This window comes from Prorops nasuta, unplaced genomic scaffold (genome assembly GCF_024137725.1).
Source record: "Prorops nasuta isolate Cenicafe-Biocafe unplaced genomic scaffold, Cenicafe_Pnas_1.2 PNAS00033, whole genome shotgun sequence".
Classification (NCBI taxonomy): domain Eukaryota; kingdom Metazoa; phylum Arthropoda; class Insecta; order Hymenoptera; family Bethylidae; genus Prorops; species Prorops nasuta.
The window spans coordinates 2,090,516-2,103,426 of record NW_027116830.1 but is presented as its reverse complement, the minus strand read 5'-3'; the positions used below and the strand labels follow the sequence as shown (position 1 = coordinate 2,103,426).

Sequence of the window (12,911 nt, the reverse complement as noted above, 5' to 3'; positions counted from 1 at the left end):
TGTAATTAATAGTATTTCCTCTGTGTAGCTTTGCAAAACATCCCAGTTTTACAAGATTTAACAGATCTCGTTCCTCCAAAATTCCAAATTTTCCTTTTATTTTACCCAAAAATTAAACCATCATCCATCTTTCTTTTTCCTAAACACACGAAGTATGTCAAAGCTAGCAGGGTTAGATTTTGAAGTATTCGGAAGAGTTCAAGGTAAATTGTTAAAGAAACACAGTTTATCTTATATCCAATTGATTTTTGTTAAAAGATACCTCTTTCTTTAAGGCGTGTTCTTTAGAAAGGTATGTTTATTAATTTATTACTGCAATTCACTCCAATCACAATCTTGTAGTAACATACATGCGTATGTAATCAAGGTGTGATATATATATGTGGTCACTATTTTCCTATGTCGGTAAGGTAGTAAACCATGTGTTTCTCGAACGGTAAAGTTATTTTCTGTAATTCTAAAACAGGTAATTCTTTAATTCGAAAATAATATTAATAATTATTTATAATATTAAGCATACCAGACAGCAGGCACAAAAGCTGCAGTTATTCGGTTGGTGCAGAAATACAGACGATGGAACCGTCAAAGGACAATTGCAGGGTGATAAGTCTAAAGTTGATGAAATGTAAGTATTTGCAATATAAACAATGGCTGTTTTTCAATAAATATAGCATGTAAAAACCCCGTTTAACAATGATATTCATAAATGGAAAAATCCATTTTACAGGAAGCTCTGGTTGCAAAAGGTAGGCAGCCCCCAATCTGCTATAGATAAAGCCATATTTTCTAATGAGAGAGAAATATCAGAATTGACTTTCAAGGATTTTTCCATCAGGCGATAATGGCTACTTTCAGAATACAACAATCTAATTAAAAACCTAATGTATTTTTTATCGATCAAATGAAAATCATTGTTAATGTTTCCCCATTAGAAAGATTTCTAGTTTTAAGAACTGTACTTTATGATTAATTGAAATTAAACGCTTGGTGAAATTATGTTATTACAAATTTGCCATTTCCAATGTACTATGAATAAATAAAGCGTTGTAAGAAATAATGCTTGTAGAAAGCGTGAGCAATGTAGCCTACACGAGAGTTGAGCAGACTGTACACAATTTATCTCTGTAGTCCAGCGAGCGTTATGTGACTATTCATTAGCGTCGCAGTCCGCGGCGAACACGGATCACTCCGGAAACTTGCTCTTCGCTTTTTTTCAAGGATTTTTTACCAAAAAACTCGTTAATCGATATTCAAGCTAGAACTACCTAAGTAAGAGTCTTCTCCCTTGATTCTGTTTCTTTTTCTCTCACTCTTTCTCTCTCTCTCTCTCTCTCTCTCTCTTTATTCCACTACGATTCCTTTTTGTAGTTTCCATCAAGATTTCTCACTTTCTCCCGTAAGTGTTAACGAGTAAATAATATTGTGGATATCGAAGGATCCTTTGCACAAGTGTAGGATTACTGTGAGTGGTGAATTGGAAGATAAGAGGATGAGCCGGGAGTGCAATCAGTCGCCGGACGAGACAGCAGCAAATTGGCTCATATCTTCCGGCATGTAAATAAGACTCCGGGTCCGTCGTGGCACGACAGAGTCTGGAATTCATATTTTTAACTATTGCACAAGCCATAATAACAATGCCGTCGAATGTGAGTTGTTTCAAGAGCTTCTTCAAGCACACATGGCAGCCACAACAGGTAAAAATCAGCTTGATTCTTGGAACTCGATTAATCTCAGATTTTCTCTCAACGAACCGGGAAAAATCTTCATAACATGATCTCGACAATATCCTTTTATAAATGCGCCACGGAACTCTATCAACGTTCTAGCTTTCACCATCTTATTTTTGGACAGGCCGAATTTCTCTTTTCCAAAAGATATATGTATTACTGATCGACAAATTGTGTATCTATGAAGAGAATGTAATATAATACAATTATATATAGTACAATTTTATATGCGCTTGTAGCATAGTTGAAGAATTACCTTTCCAAGTATTTTAGGTACACATGTACATCCCGACTGGGTAGTTTGTTTTTGCACGTGTTTATCCATGGCAGGTTTCCTGGAATAACGTCAGTGGTAAACATTTTGTTTAATCGTGTTCTTTACGTGTGAGGAGTATCAGTAGCGCAGCAGGTGCTCGCAGAATGTTTTAAGGCGCACCGAGGAAGTAAGATAAGGTGGATCAGGGGTCGATGTTGATAATGAGCATTTGCGATAAGGTGACGGGGGAATACTGAATCGTGGTCAGTTCGCATAGCACCGGTGCACGCGTTTCATCCTTCACCATCCGTGGGTACGTGCTCATAACCTCTCGTCTCGTTTGAATCCTGCCATGCCTATTATTAATTATCACACGCAAGATCGTATCCCCTCTCTTACAGAACCTTACTAAAAGAGACACCAACTTCCTCTCGCATCTCTTAATATCTCAATTCGTTCAATCTACACATATGTACATACAGGCGAAACAAACGTGTATACATACCTATAAACTCACAGATAGAGTTATGTTCTCGAATGACGCGTGACCGAGTGAAAAATTATGGACGTCAACAGTGATTGTGAGCACGAGCCAGTTTCTTGCCGAGTAAGTTCTTTTTGGTTAGATGCTTTCTGCTATTCACAGAAATTGTTTTGAACGAGTCTTTCGAATCGTATCGTAAAAACATCGAGAGATTTCATATAATCTTATCTTTAGGGTTTTCTATCTTAGAAAAATCTTCATTGTTGATATTTGTATTGTATCAGAATGAGAAGTACTACTGTATAGGAAAAGAACGCAAAATGGATGGGATCGATTTGTGTGGAGAAAACAAGATTCTGCGAGGTTGCCTATATTATTCGAGATGCAGAACCTCCTTTCACCTGTAAAGAGCAACGTGCATTCACCTGGTGCTCGCTGTTATTGCGTCCTTCGAGGATTCTCGTTCCATAAATAAATCATTCGATCCAACGATCAACACTTTTCTTCTGCATTTCTTGCAAAAAATTTTATCAATATTTTTAATTAACGCAGGTGATGATTTCCGTATTAAAAATAAAAAGCGGCTTGTTGCGTGGTCAATAATGGTCAGGCAATGCCTTAGACTGTTGAGTAATCGGTAATTTATGCCAAGAGGCGGGAGGAACGCGATAGGAAGCGCAGCGTTCGTGTTTAACCTTATCTAGTGAGAAACATTAAAAGAATATACACGTTATACATGAAAACCATGTTTTCCTAATGCATGACAGTACAACGTTGGAATTTCTGTGTATTAATTGATTTGATTTTTGCAGATTGTGGAGAATAGCTCCAAGCTGGAGTTGAAGGACGAGTATATTGGAACGGAACTGTCGGTAGTGAAGATCGAACAGCCGATTGGGACAGCATCGACCGCTGGAGGGAGCAGTGACGACGTCTGCAAAAATGCCAATTGTAAAAACAATTCTGGACTATCGATACATTCTGAAAGTCCTTGGCATGGATTAAAAACGACCTTTCTCGTCTCCATCATCGTCGCACTTATCTTCTGGATCGTCATTTATGCTGTCCTTGCCCAAAAACAAATTATCTAACCGTTACCGCAACCACTTCCGGTGACACCGAAAGTCCTCAGCATAGAAGCTCGTCCAGCGGGATTTTTAGCGAACCATCAACGTTCACCTATGAACCTTAAATTTAATATTACGAAAAAGCATTTATTCCAGTTGCATTCTTGTAAAGTGCATTCAAACTCAAAGGCAAAATTGATCGCAATAACACCAGAATATCCTAAAATTTTGTCGTTTTGACATTATTACAACCAGTTTTGCTACATGAGCAATTATATATTAAACGCAAAACATGCATTTTAGTTCATAAGCATCTTCCAACAAGCGATAAATCTGCTAACACGTTAACATTACTTATTTAAAGGAGTTCGTGTTAGTGCAAATTATCATTCTAACAAATACTAAGCTATATTGTTAGCAGTACTCAAAAAATGTTCACGTGATAAACTATACTTTGTGCAATATTGTTAAAGATTCTATTAACATGTAAAGAATCTAAAGTACAACCAGGTTTTGTAAAATTAAGAAAGGAGCTAAACTTCATAGACAACTATTTTGAAATTAAGTGAGTTTAAGCAACTTGGATAAGAGTCATAATTGATTGTAAAGGCTCTTCTTAAACTTTATACAAATTTTGAGTAAACTCGACTGAAAATTTCCTTAAGTCTGAAAAGAGTTTAAGGGATGTGTGTGTAAATATGGTCGTTATATGATTTTTTTTAATTTTCTGTATAAACAGGATGACTGTACCTATCAAGGTACACTTATTAAGCAAACCTGAATCGATGATTGTGCGCTCATTCGAGAATAGCATTGTGCAACTCTGTTGAGTGATTCTTATTGAAATTCTACTACCATTAATTTAAATTGTGGGATGTTAACATACATCGCTTATTATTACTCAACAGTAGTCTACTAAATGCAGTTGATACCAAGATTCTTAACATATACATAGATGTTATATATGTTATGTTTATTATAGAAATTAAGCACTCTGTGTGTGTGTTTATATATGCGTAACTCGAAATACACACAGAAGTGTATTGAGTTTATGTTACGTTTGTTATAAAGTTTAAACTGCAATATTTATGTGTAAAGCTGAAAACAGAGAGTAGCTTATTACTATATACTTATGACAGTCTTAATCTCAAAACATGGATTTATTTCAGCAGTTTCGTTACGGTATGATTACTTTATCTATGTTACGTCATTTCTTGCACGACAGTTCTTTGCTTCCACCTTAATTCGAAATACCACCCTAATCTTTGTTTTATGACGCAAAAGGGTCCCTAAGCGTACACATACGTAATTCTAATCTACGTTTTATATATAAAACAAATAATTGTAAATAATGGTTACAGTCAAATACCTTCTTAAATTATTTAACTACGCTGAATCTGTCTGTTTATTATACGCGATAAATAAACAAAAAAAAATGAAGGCGTTTGGCTGTTAAAAAATGTTCCTGGCAAATTTTTCTATTTCCAACTTAAATCCTAGTCTGCGACAGAATTACTCTAAATCGGGACAAGGAAGAGGGTAATTTCAAGAGTTTTGTCTGATTATCAGAAAAAGATTAAATTAAACTTTATTGTTTAGGGGGAGGCAGGTTGGAGGAGGATCAAATTGCCGGCCCGTCAAATTACGCGTCAATCGCTGTCTTGGTTAAAACTGAAAGCAAGCGTTTGGACGATTGTCCAAATTGTAAAGAGAAACCAATTCAGATGAGAGAGAATTCGAGCACTGAAAAATTACAGCAGGATGATGATAGGGACAATTGTGTATGTATGTTTACTTTAAAGCGAGAATTAATTTTGTAAGAATATTTAATCGAATTAATACTTCTCTTTTATAGTTCAGTTTGCAAGATAGAAAAGTTAAATACGTGTTGGTTGGTTGGGACAAATTTCGAAGCAGAGCTATCCTATTGTTAATCGTACTTCTTTTGCTGTGGGCTTCAATCTTTTTCCCCTTGTTAAAATCTCTTTGACAGTAACGATATTATGTATGTAATTTGTATATAGTTTTTGTCACGATCACTGTCATGTAGAGAGAGATGGACAGAAAGAAACAGAATGAATGTTTGTGCATGTGTGTGTGCGTGTGTGTGTGTGCGAGAGAGAGAGAGAGAGAGAGAGAGAGAGAGAGAGAGAGCTTAATAAACCTAAGTTGAAATAAACTGAAAATGACCATGAACTTTAATTTGACTGGTTGGTCCAGATTTTCTATAATAGTCTTAAGTTAGCGCTGTTACTGGAATGGTAGAAAAAGATTTGTGTTAGTCGAATTAATTAATGTGAGAATGGAAATGTTAGTCACCTTCGCATTGAAGCCTCCCGGCCTTGGCCAAAGCGTCCAATGGGAGGTCGAACCAAGATCTTTAAAGAGCCAATAAAATGTTGCGCAGAACTTCAAGACTGTCAGTCTTAATCTCAGCTTAACGCACAACTCACACTTGTATCATTCTTCCTTCAATTTAGTAAGTCAAATTTCAGTTTCATTTTTCAACTCGTTAAATTCATTTTAAAACTGCTTTAAGTAATTGGAGCTCCTCCAAAAATTTATTTTCATTTTCAATCAAATGTTATTCAATGGAGAAAAATATATTGCTTCAGAGTGCTTTATACTAATATTTCAATCTTTTTCTTGTTTTCACTATATGAGTCTGAGAAGAAATTTATGTTTCTCTGTATCTCAAAAATTCTCTTTTAATTAATTTCTCCATTTTCAACGTTATATATTCATTTAAGTATTATTCCACTTATTTGGAGCTTATTTAAAAATTTCACTTCACAATTTAAACCAGCTTATCTACATCAAACCCAAAATTTTTGTTCACATTCCAAGCCATATCGCATTAAATTATGCAAATTTTACACGTATGTCACGTTCATTCTTAAATCTTTTTCTTGCAGTGCCCGACCATGAAACCAAGGATGACATTTTGTCTTTCTCTAGCTGTAATATTCCTTCTCCACACAGGTGAGAGAAAACAGCTTCTTCAACTTGTTTTATCTCGCTCTCTCTTTCTAACGAGAAAGAAGAATCCAGTCTTGGTATAAACTAGATTCGAATGGGTGTAGACACAATAATACTGGCGTTGCACGTGTCAAAGGTCACGAGATCTGATAGTTGAAGTCTAACGTTCCATCGACCTAAATCACTCGTGACACTTGCTTTCGTAATTTTTAATTGAGAGCAAAAATTGTAGAGTAGACATTTTGGAGAACAAATAAAGGAAAATATTACACGATCAAAATGGTTCACTGATGATATTGATCTTTTTGAAGGTCAAACTGAAGCAGGATGGAAATTTTGGAAAAAGGACCCTACAACAACAACAACTATAGAACCACCCTTGGGTGATGTAAGCTCGACTGTGTCATCGACAACGGTGTCCTCAAGAACAACGACCTTGCGCAACAACGTAGGACCAACGGCTGTAGACACCAGGAGACAGAGTCTTCCACGTAAGCCTAGTCCTGGAACCGAGGTTGGTCTTGATTTGCCAGGAAATAATCGAAGTGGCAATCAAGGATATCGAGATTGGGCCATTGACCTTACTGGTGCTGGAGAAAACAAACCCAAACAACCTTCACCAGCTCCTGATCCCCAAGGTAATATTTACAAAACTGAAAAATAAATTTTTTGTAAATTAGAATACATGACAAACAGAGTTGTTATACATTTATTTTCTTTCAGGGAACCGTAATCAATTTGGTGGAGTACCTACGTCAACTGTTGCGTCAAGGCCATCGTCAACGACGACCTCAACGACAGTAAAACCACCATTGACTTCAGGAAATAGACCAAATGTTCCTGGAGGTATCTCCAATGTTCCTGGATCTCCTATAGGAGAGAGGAGCTGGGCTGAGGTGGCTGGTGGTGGTAGCAGACCTGGCTCACCCACTCCTGCAACCAGATCTGGTTCACAAATACCTACCAGTAGACCTGCTTCACATGTACCTAGTACCAGACCTGGTTCACCAACTCCTACATCTAGAAGAGGATCTCAAGGATCGTTAGACAGCCCTGGATTTGGGAATACTGCAGGCAACCATGGATCCTTGAATGGAGGTGAAAATTATCCAAACATTCCAAATAATCCAAGAACCACTGCTAGACCATCTCAAACAACAGCTACTAGTAGTACTGGTAATGGAAAAGTCTACTCCAGCAATCCAACTTACAGCAAAGGAAAATCTGTCACTGATGAGGACCTTGAAAAATTATCAGAGGCTCTGTTCATTAAGGATAAAAACAATGCCAATCAATTCATTACTCTTAATCTTCAAAAAGAGACAACTGGCAATAGCCCCACTGACCAAGCTCCTCAACCGTAAGTTCAGAAATTATTGAAATAATTCTGTCACCTGCAACATAAAATCATTATTATTATACATTTTAGACTGTTCAATGTGAAAGCTGAGGCTTACCAAATTCCAACAATAGAGAAGGTTCGTACGATCTACGATAATTATCATCTGGATACGAGAACGAACGAGTACATCAATCCAGCTCAGAGGCAGGAGGAAAGTCTCCTGGTAGATACATTTTTGTCGACGAATGTGATGTCTGCTGCGATGCGGTTCTTAGCTGATAAGGAATTGGTTCGAAAGGATTATTACGAGTACAAAGATACCCTGCGAAGGCTCTGGTTTGACCTGTTCTCACGTGGAGGTGGAAAACTTAGCAGTGCAGGCTTTGAGCACGTCTTCCTCGCTGAGCAGAAGCCAAATGAAGCTGGATCCTTGGAAGTCAGTGGTCTCCACAACTGGATTTACTATAGCAACGAGGAGGCCAATCATCGTGCAAATTATCTTGGCTATATAAAGAAAAAAGATTTGGGAAACGTTAGTTGTTAATTATCTTAGATCTTAATTATTAACTGATCGTAATTCAACATCTTTTACCTTGCAGAAGGCGTCTCTCATAAAAATCCATACGAAGCACAATGACCTTGACAAGCCGGTGACAACAATGTTTGTGGGTACCTCTCCTGAATTGGAAATGGCACTTTATACAGTGTGCTTCCTCACAAGGCCTGAACAAGCTTGTCCTGTGTCTCTAGGTGGAAACAAATTTAACATCATTACCCATAAATTCAGATACAGAGGCAAGGATCTCATTGGATCTGCATATCCAGAATTTTAAATTTATTTTCAAGACTCAAATCTTAGAACCAGATCATTGTGATCGTTGACGAAAATACTCAGCTACCCTTGACCCACAGTTGTATTGTATGTTTGAATGGTATTAAAAATAGAATTGAATCAAAGAGAGATTCTGTGGTGCACTTATTTCTTAGAGTTATGATAAGCTCTAAAAAAATATTTTTTGGTGTTTGGTAAATTTTTGAACGATTGAAATTGTATCTTACAAGCAATAGATTTGATTTAGCGATAAGGGCATTGCAGTAAAATATTGATAAGAAAAGTTTAAATAAGAAAGAGAGAGGGAGGGAGGAAAGATAGGGGAATCAGAGTGATGATTCTTGCACGAGAATCGTAAACAGATAAGGATGATGTAGAGAGAGACTGTAGCAAGTTAGTAAATGATAACGATGATGCGTGTTTATAATAGGGAGTGAAGCTAGGAGGGGAGAGAGGCTGTAGCAGTTACTGTAACAAGCAATTTATGTTAGTTCATCCTCAACTATTCGTCAGTCATGTACTTTGCTATTCGTTCTATCAGTAAACATCCACGTTTAAATCATGCCAAGAGATATTATCACAGTGAGAATGGAATTTATGGACACAGACCTAAGCCAAAAAAGCAATATAAAGGTAGAATGTTTTTCCCTTTCTTTTTTATTTGAATTTTATCTCACTATTCATATTTTGTTTTGTAGTGCCCAAGGAGTATCTGGACACCAGAGCCAAGTTTAGTAATTTTTACAGATTAGTTACAGCTTATAGAAACCATGCACACAAACAGGCAAACATCAATCCTATAGCTATTGAAAATAACGAAGTATTAAAGGAATTACTGCCAGAAGAATTTAGACTCAACTTACAGGAAGTTATCACTTTTGAAGGAATCTTAAATACTGTTAAAGAGAGTGGTACAGTGGAAGATGGGTTGAATTTTTTAAAGATGGTTTACTCGACTAAAACTGGACTAGAATTTAGTTATTTGGAGGTATAATCTTAATTTCTTTGTATTGTGTTATTAATAATTATACTAAATATAATAAAAACTTTGTTAGACGGAAGAAGAACGTGAATGGTTCGCTGAAGCATCTGAAAAATATTTATTGGAGGATTTAAATACCCGTACCAAGATTAACATCGCTACGGAGATGCTGAAGAGTCAGGCATTTGACAATTTTCTGGCTCTAAAATTTGTTAGTTTAAAGAGATACGGTGGGGAAGGAGCTGAGAGTATGATGGCATTTTTTTACGAGCTCTTTCAATTATCTAGTCAAGAAAATTTGCAAGAGATCGTCCTCTGTATGCCTCATAGAGGTCGCTTAAATCTTCTAACGGGAATGTTGAATATGCCACCGGAGAAAGTCTTCAGGAAGGTTCGTGGTTCCTCTGAGTTCCCTGATGACGTAGTTTCATCTGGGGATGTCGTGAGTCATTTGATCTCTTCAACGGATTTAACGATTGATAACAAAAGTCTTCATGTGACGATGCTGAGGAACCCTTCTCATTTGGAAGCTGTTAATCCTGTTGGGATGGGTAAAACTAGAGGCAGTATGCAAGCTGTTAATGAAGCTGCCTACGGTAATAATGAGAATGGGTGGTGGAGCGATAAAATTTTAAACGTCCAAATTCATGGCGATGCAGCTTATACTGGACAAGGAGTCAATCAGGAATGTTTGGCCTTCTCAGGAGCACCACATTTTGAAATTGGAGGCTCTATTCATTTGATTGTTAACAATCAGGTGGGCTTTACTACTCCAGCTGAAAGAGGAAGATCATCAAGGTAATAATGAATAAATTGAAATTATTTAATCATTAGAATACAATTCTTTCTTGCTCCTTACAGATATTGCACTGATTTGGCAAAATTTATTTCTGCGCCAGTAATTCACGTGAACGGCGATTATCCAGAAGTGAATAGATTTTATTCTTACTGTTGAATATATCATTAGAAACACTTATTGGAAAATTGTTTCATTGAGTTTTTCTATTAATCATTTTAGATGCTCGTGGGTGCTACAAGGCTAGCATTTGAGTATCAAAGAAAGTTTAGAAAAGATGTTTTCATTGACTTGAATTGCTTTAGACGATGGGGCCATAATGAACTGGACGATCCTTCCTTCACGAATCCTCTTATTTATAAAATTATACAAAATCGAAAGTGAGAAAAATTTAAGTGGTCTCGTAAGAGATGGTTTATGAAAATAATTAATTTGCTTTATTGAAGATCTGTACCGGACTCATATCTTCTAGCCTTGGCAGAGGAAAAAATTCTGAGCCTGGAAGAGGGTAAAAAAATCGTAGATGATTATTGGTCATCGCTCAATACAGCCTTGAAGAAAACTGACGAATACGTACCTAGTCCTTCCTATTTCACCAACAAGTGGTCAACATTTAAACAAGCTGATGATTCTGTAACTTCTTGGGATACCGGAGTAAATACAAATCTACTAAAGTTTGTTGGAAATAGAAGTGTTTATGTGAAAGAAGGAATGGTATGTCTATTTTGAAAAATATTGAACCAATTTTAAAATCGTTTTACTCTTTTCAAGGTTGTTCATCCAACGCTTCTGAAAAGTCACATTGATAATAGATTGAAAAAAATTGAAACTGGGCAGAATTTGGATTGGGCCACAGCTGAAGCAATGGCTTTTGGTAGTTTACTTTATGAAGGATACAATGTCAGGATCAGTGGACAAGATGTTGGTCGTGGTACTTTTTCACATAGGCATGCCATGTTGGTTGATCAATCTAATGGACGTGAGTACAATTATTAATCAATTATTTCCTTACAAAAAAAGGTAAACCCTTATTATTCCTTTAGAAATTTACATTCCTTTAAATTCTATGGTTGAGGAACAAATGGGCAAACTGGAAATAGCTAATAGTATTTTATCAGAAGAAGCTGTGTTAGGTTTTGAATATGGAATGAGCATAGCTTCTCCTAACACTCTGACAATATGGGAGGCTCAGTTTGGAGACTTTTTCAATGGAGCTCAAACTATAATTGATACATTTATTTCCTCTGGAGAGACCAAGTGGATGCTGAACAGTGGCCTTACAATGCTTCTACCACATGGATATGACGGCGCCGGACCTGAACATAGCTCCTGCAGAATTGAAAGGTTTTTACAATTAACAGACAGTAAAGAAGATAAACCTGATGGAGATAATGTTAACATGAGCATAGTTAATCCCACTTTACCATCTCAATATTTTCATTTATTAAGGAGACAGGTAAGTATTTCCCCTTATTTTCTTGACTTCATTTTAGATAATATTGACCATACATTCTAGATGTTAAGAAACTTTAGGAAACCTTTGGTGATTGCTACTCCAAAAATTTTGTTAAGGCACAGCTCTGCAACTTCCTCTCTCAATGAGTTTGCACCTGGAAATGGTTTCAAAAATATTATTGGTAAATATATTTATAAATAAGCAGAATTATCACATTTTCTTGCATAATTAAATACAAAATTAAGCACAAATATTTGAGGTGATGACAATGTGAATCCATCCAATGTGAAGAAGATTATTTTAGTAAGTGGAAAGCATTATTATGCTCTCAAAGAATACAAGGATACAGTTGCTGCAAATAATGTTGCAATTATAAGAATGGAGAGTCTCTGCCCTTTCCCAATTCATGATTTGATGGAAGAATTCAAGAAATATGAACAAGCAAACTGTGAGTATACATTTTATAAGTAAAAGACATTAATTTAATCACTTAATAATTTAATTTATTAGCCTTTATTTGGAGCCAAGAAGAGCCAAGAAACATGGGGGCATGGAGTTTTATTCAGCCTAGATTTGAAAATATGTGTGGACGTCGTGTGAGTACAGCTAAATATGAAATTATTCAAATAAATTATTAACAAATACACTGCTTTTAGCTTAAGTACAGTGGGCGAGAAGTCATGGCATCGGTAGCTGAAGGGGACGCAAATATTCATAAACAAAACGCATTGGAAGTGATAAAGAAATCGTTCGCGATGAAATGAGAAAGTTATTTTAACATAAGGTTTAACTGTGAATATTTTTCATACAATAAAAGAAGAGTAATAAGCAGTAAATAATTCATCATTCATTCCATATTCGTATATATTGTAAACAAAAATCAAGGTTATATTGTGGCGTTTTATTGACGCTATCTAACGGATAATCTGTTAAACTCCAACTACTCCAAGCTTCAAATGATAATCGCTTACTGGTGGAACGGTTGAAACG

General features: G+C 36.2%; 3 protein-coding genes and 1 long non-coding RNA gene across 5 annotated transcripts; 3 read left to right on the top strand and 1 right to left on the bottom strand.

Annotated features, from left to right (window-relative positions):
• Window positions 1–68: 68 nt before the first annotated feature.
• Window positions 69–1,901, top strand: LOC136783359 (acylphosphatase-2-like). Its single transcript, XM_066743465.1, has 5 exons — window positions 69–203; window positions 276–292; window positions 516–625; window positions 728–1,269; window positions 1,369–1,901. The coding sequence occupies exons 1-4, from the start codon at window positions 155–157 to the stop codon at window positions 840–842; spliced, it is 291 nt and encodes a 96-aa protein (XP_066599562.1). The 5' UTR covers window positions 69–154; the 3' UTR covers window positions 843–1,269; window positions 1,369–1,901.
• LOC136783363 (uncharacterized) lies at window positions 1,780–2,549 on the bottom strand. Its single transcript, XR_010824253.1, has 3 exons — window positions 2,164–2,549; window positions 1,984–2,062; window positions 1,780–1,906 (listed from the first exon to the last, which is right to left on the bottom strand). It is a non-coding gene; the product is annotated as an uncharacterized lncRNA (long non-coding RNA).
• A 1,004-nt stretch (window positions 2,550–3,553) lies between these two features.
• LOC136783301 (endoribonuclease CG2145-like) lies at window positions 3,554–8,820 on the top strand. The gene is made up of 8 exons (XM_066743362.1): window positions 3,554–5,073; window positions 5,134–5,315; window positions 5,390–6,013; window positions 6,450–6,516; window positions 6,825–7,151; window positions 7,237–7,873; window positions 7,943–8,387; window positions 8,455–8,820. Exons 4-8 carry the CDS (start codon window positions 6,459–6,461, stop codon window positions 8,686–8,688), a joined length of 1,701 nt encoding a protein of 566 aa, XP_066599459.1. The 5' UTR covers window positions 3,554–5,073; window positions 5,134–5,315; window positions 5,390–6,013; window positions 6,450–6,458; the 3' UTR covers window positions 8,689–8,820.
• A 115-nt stretch (window positions 8,821–8,935) lies between these two features.
• LOC136783275 (probable 2-oxoadipate dehydrogenase complex component E1 homolog) lies at window positions 8,936–12,768 on the top strand. Of its 2 annotated transcripts, XM_066743310.1 has the most exons (12): window positions 8,936–9,320; window positions 9,386–9,675; window positions 9,743–10,467; window positions 10,531–10,597; window positions 10,688–10,845; window positions 10,912–11,179; window positions 11,237–11,444; window positions 11,509–11,921; window positions 11,982–12,102; window positions 12,181–12,369; window positions 12,432–12,517; window positions 12,578–12,768. In XM_066743310.1, the coding sequence occupies exons 1-12, from the start codon at window positions 9,203–9,205 to the stop codon at window positions 12,683–12,685; spliced, it is 2,751 nt and encodes a 916-aa protein (XP_066599407.1). In that variant the 5' UTR covers window positions 8,936–9,202; the 3' UTR covers window positions 12,686–12,768. The 2 variants fall into 2 exon arrangements, with proteins under 2 accessions (XP_066599407.1, XP_066599408.1); XM_066743311.1 differs by lacking the exons at window positions 12,432–12,517; window positions 12,578–12,768 and having other exon boundaries at window positions 12,167–12,341.
• Window positions 12,769–12,911: the final 143 nt, after the last annotated feature.

What these genes read in the sequence shown, in the direction of transcription:
- LOC136783301 (XM_066743362.1), top strand. Translation starts at nt 6,459, where the DNA reads ATGAAACCAAGGATGACATTTTGTCTTTCTCTAGCTGTAATATTCCTT. An exon ending in AATATTCCTTCTCCACACAG is followed by an intron (nt 6,517 to 6,824) that starts GTGAGAGAAAAC and finishes ATCTTTTTGAAG; the next exon opens with GTCAAACTGAAGCAGGATGG. An exon ending in AGAAAAAAGATTTGGGAAAC is followed by an intron (nt 8,388 to 8,454) that starts GTTAGTTGTTAA and finishes TTTACCTTGCAG; the next exon opens with AAGGCGTCTCTCATAAAAAT.
- LOC136783359 (XM_066743465.1), top strand. Translation starts at nt 155, where the DNA reads ATGTCAAAGCTAGCAGGGTTAGATTTTGAAGTATTCGGAAGAGTTCAA. An exon ending in AAGTCTAAAGTTGATGAAAT is followed by an intron (nt 626 to 727) that starts GTAAGTATTTGC and finishes TCCATTTTACAG; the next exon opens with GAAGCTCTGGTTGCAAAAGG.
- LOC136783275 (XM_066743310.1), top strand. Translation starts at nt 9,203, where the DNA reads ATGTACTTTGCTATTCGTTCTATCAGTAAACATCCACGTTTAAATCAT. An exon ending in GCCAAAAAAGCAATATAAAG is followed by an intron (nt 9,321 to 9,385) that starts GTAGAATGTTTT and finishes TTTGTTTTGTAG; the next exon opens with TGCCCAAGGAGTATCTGGAC. An exon ending in TTCATTTATTAAGGAGACAG is followed by an intron (nt 11,922 to 11,981) that starts GTAAGTATTTCC and finishes CATACATTCTAG; the next exon opens with ATGTTAAGAAACTTTAGGAA.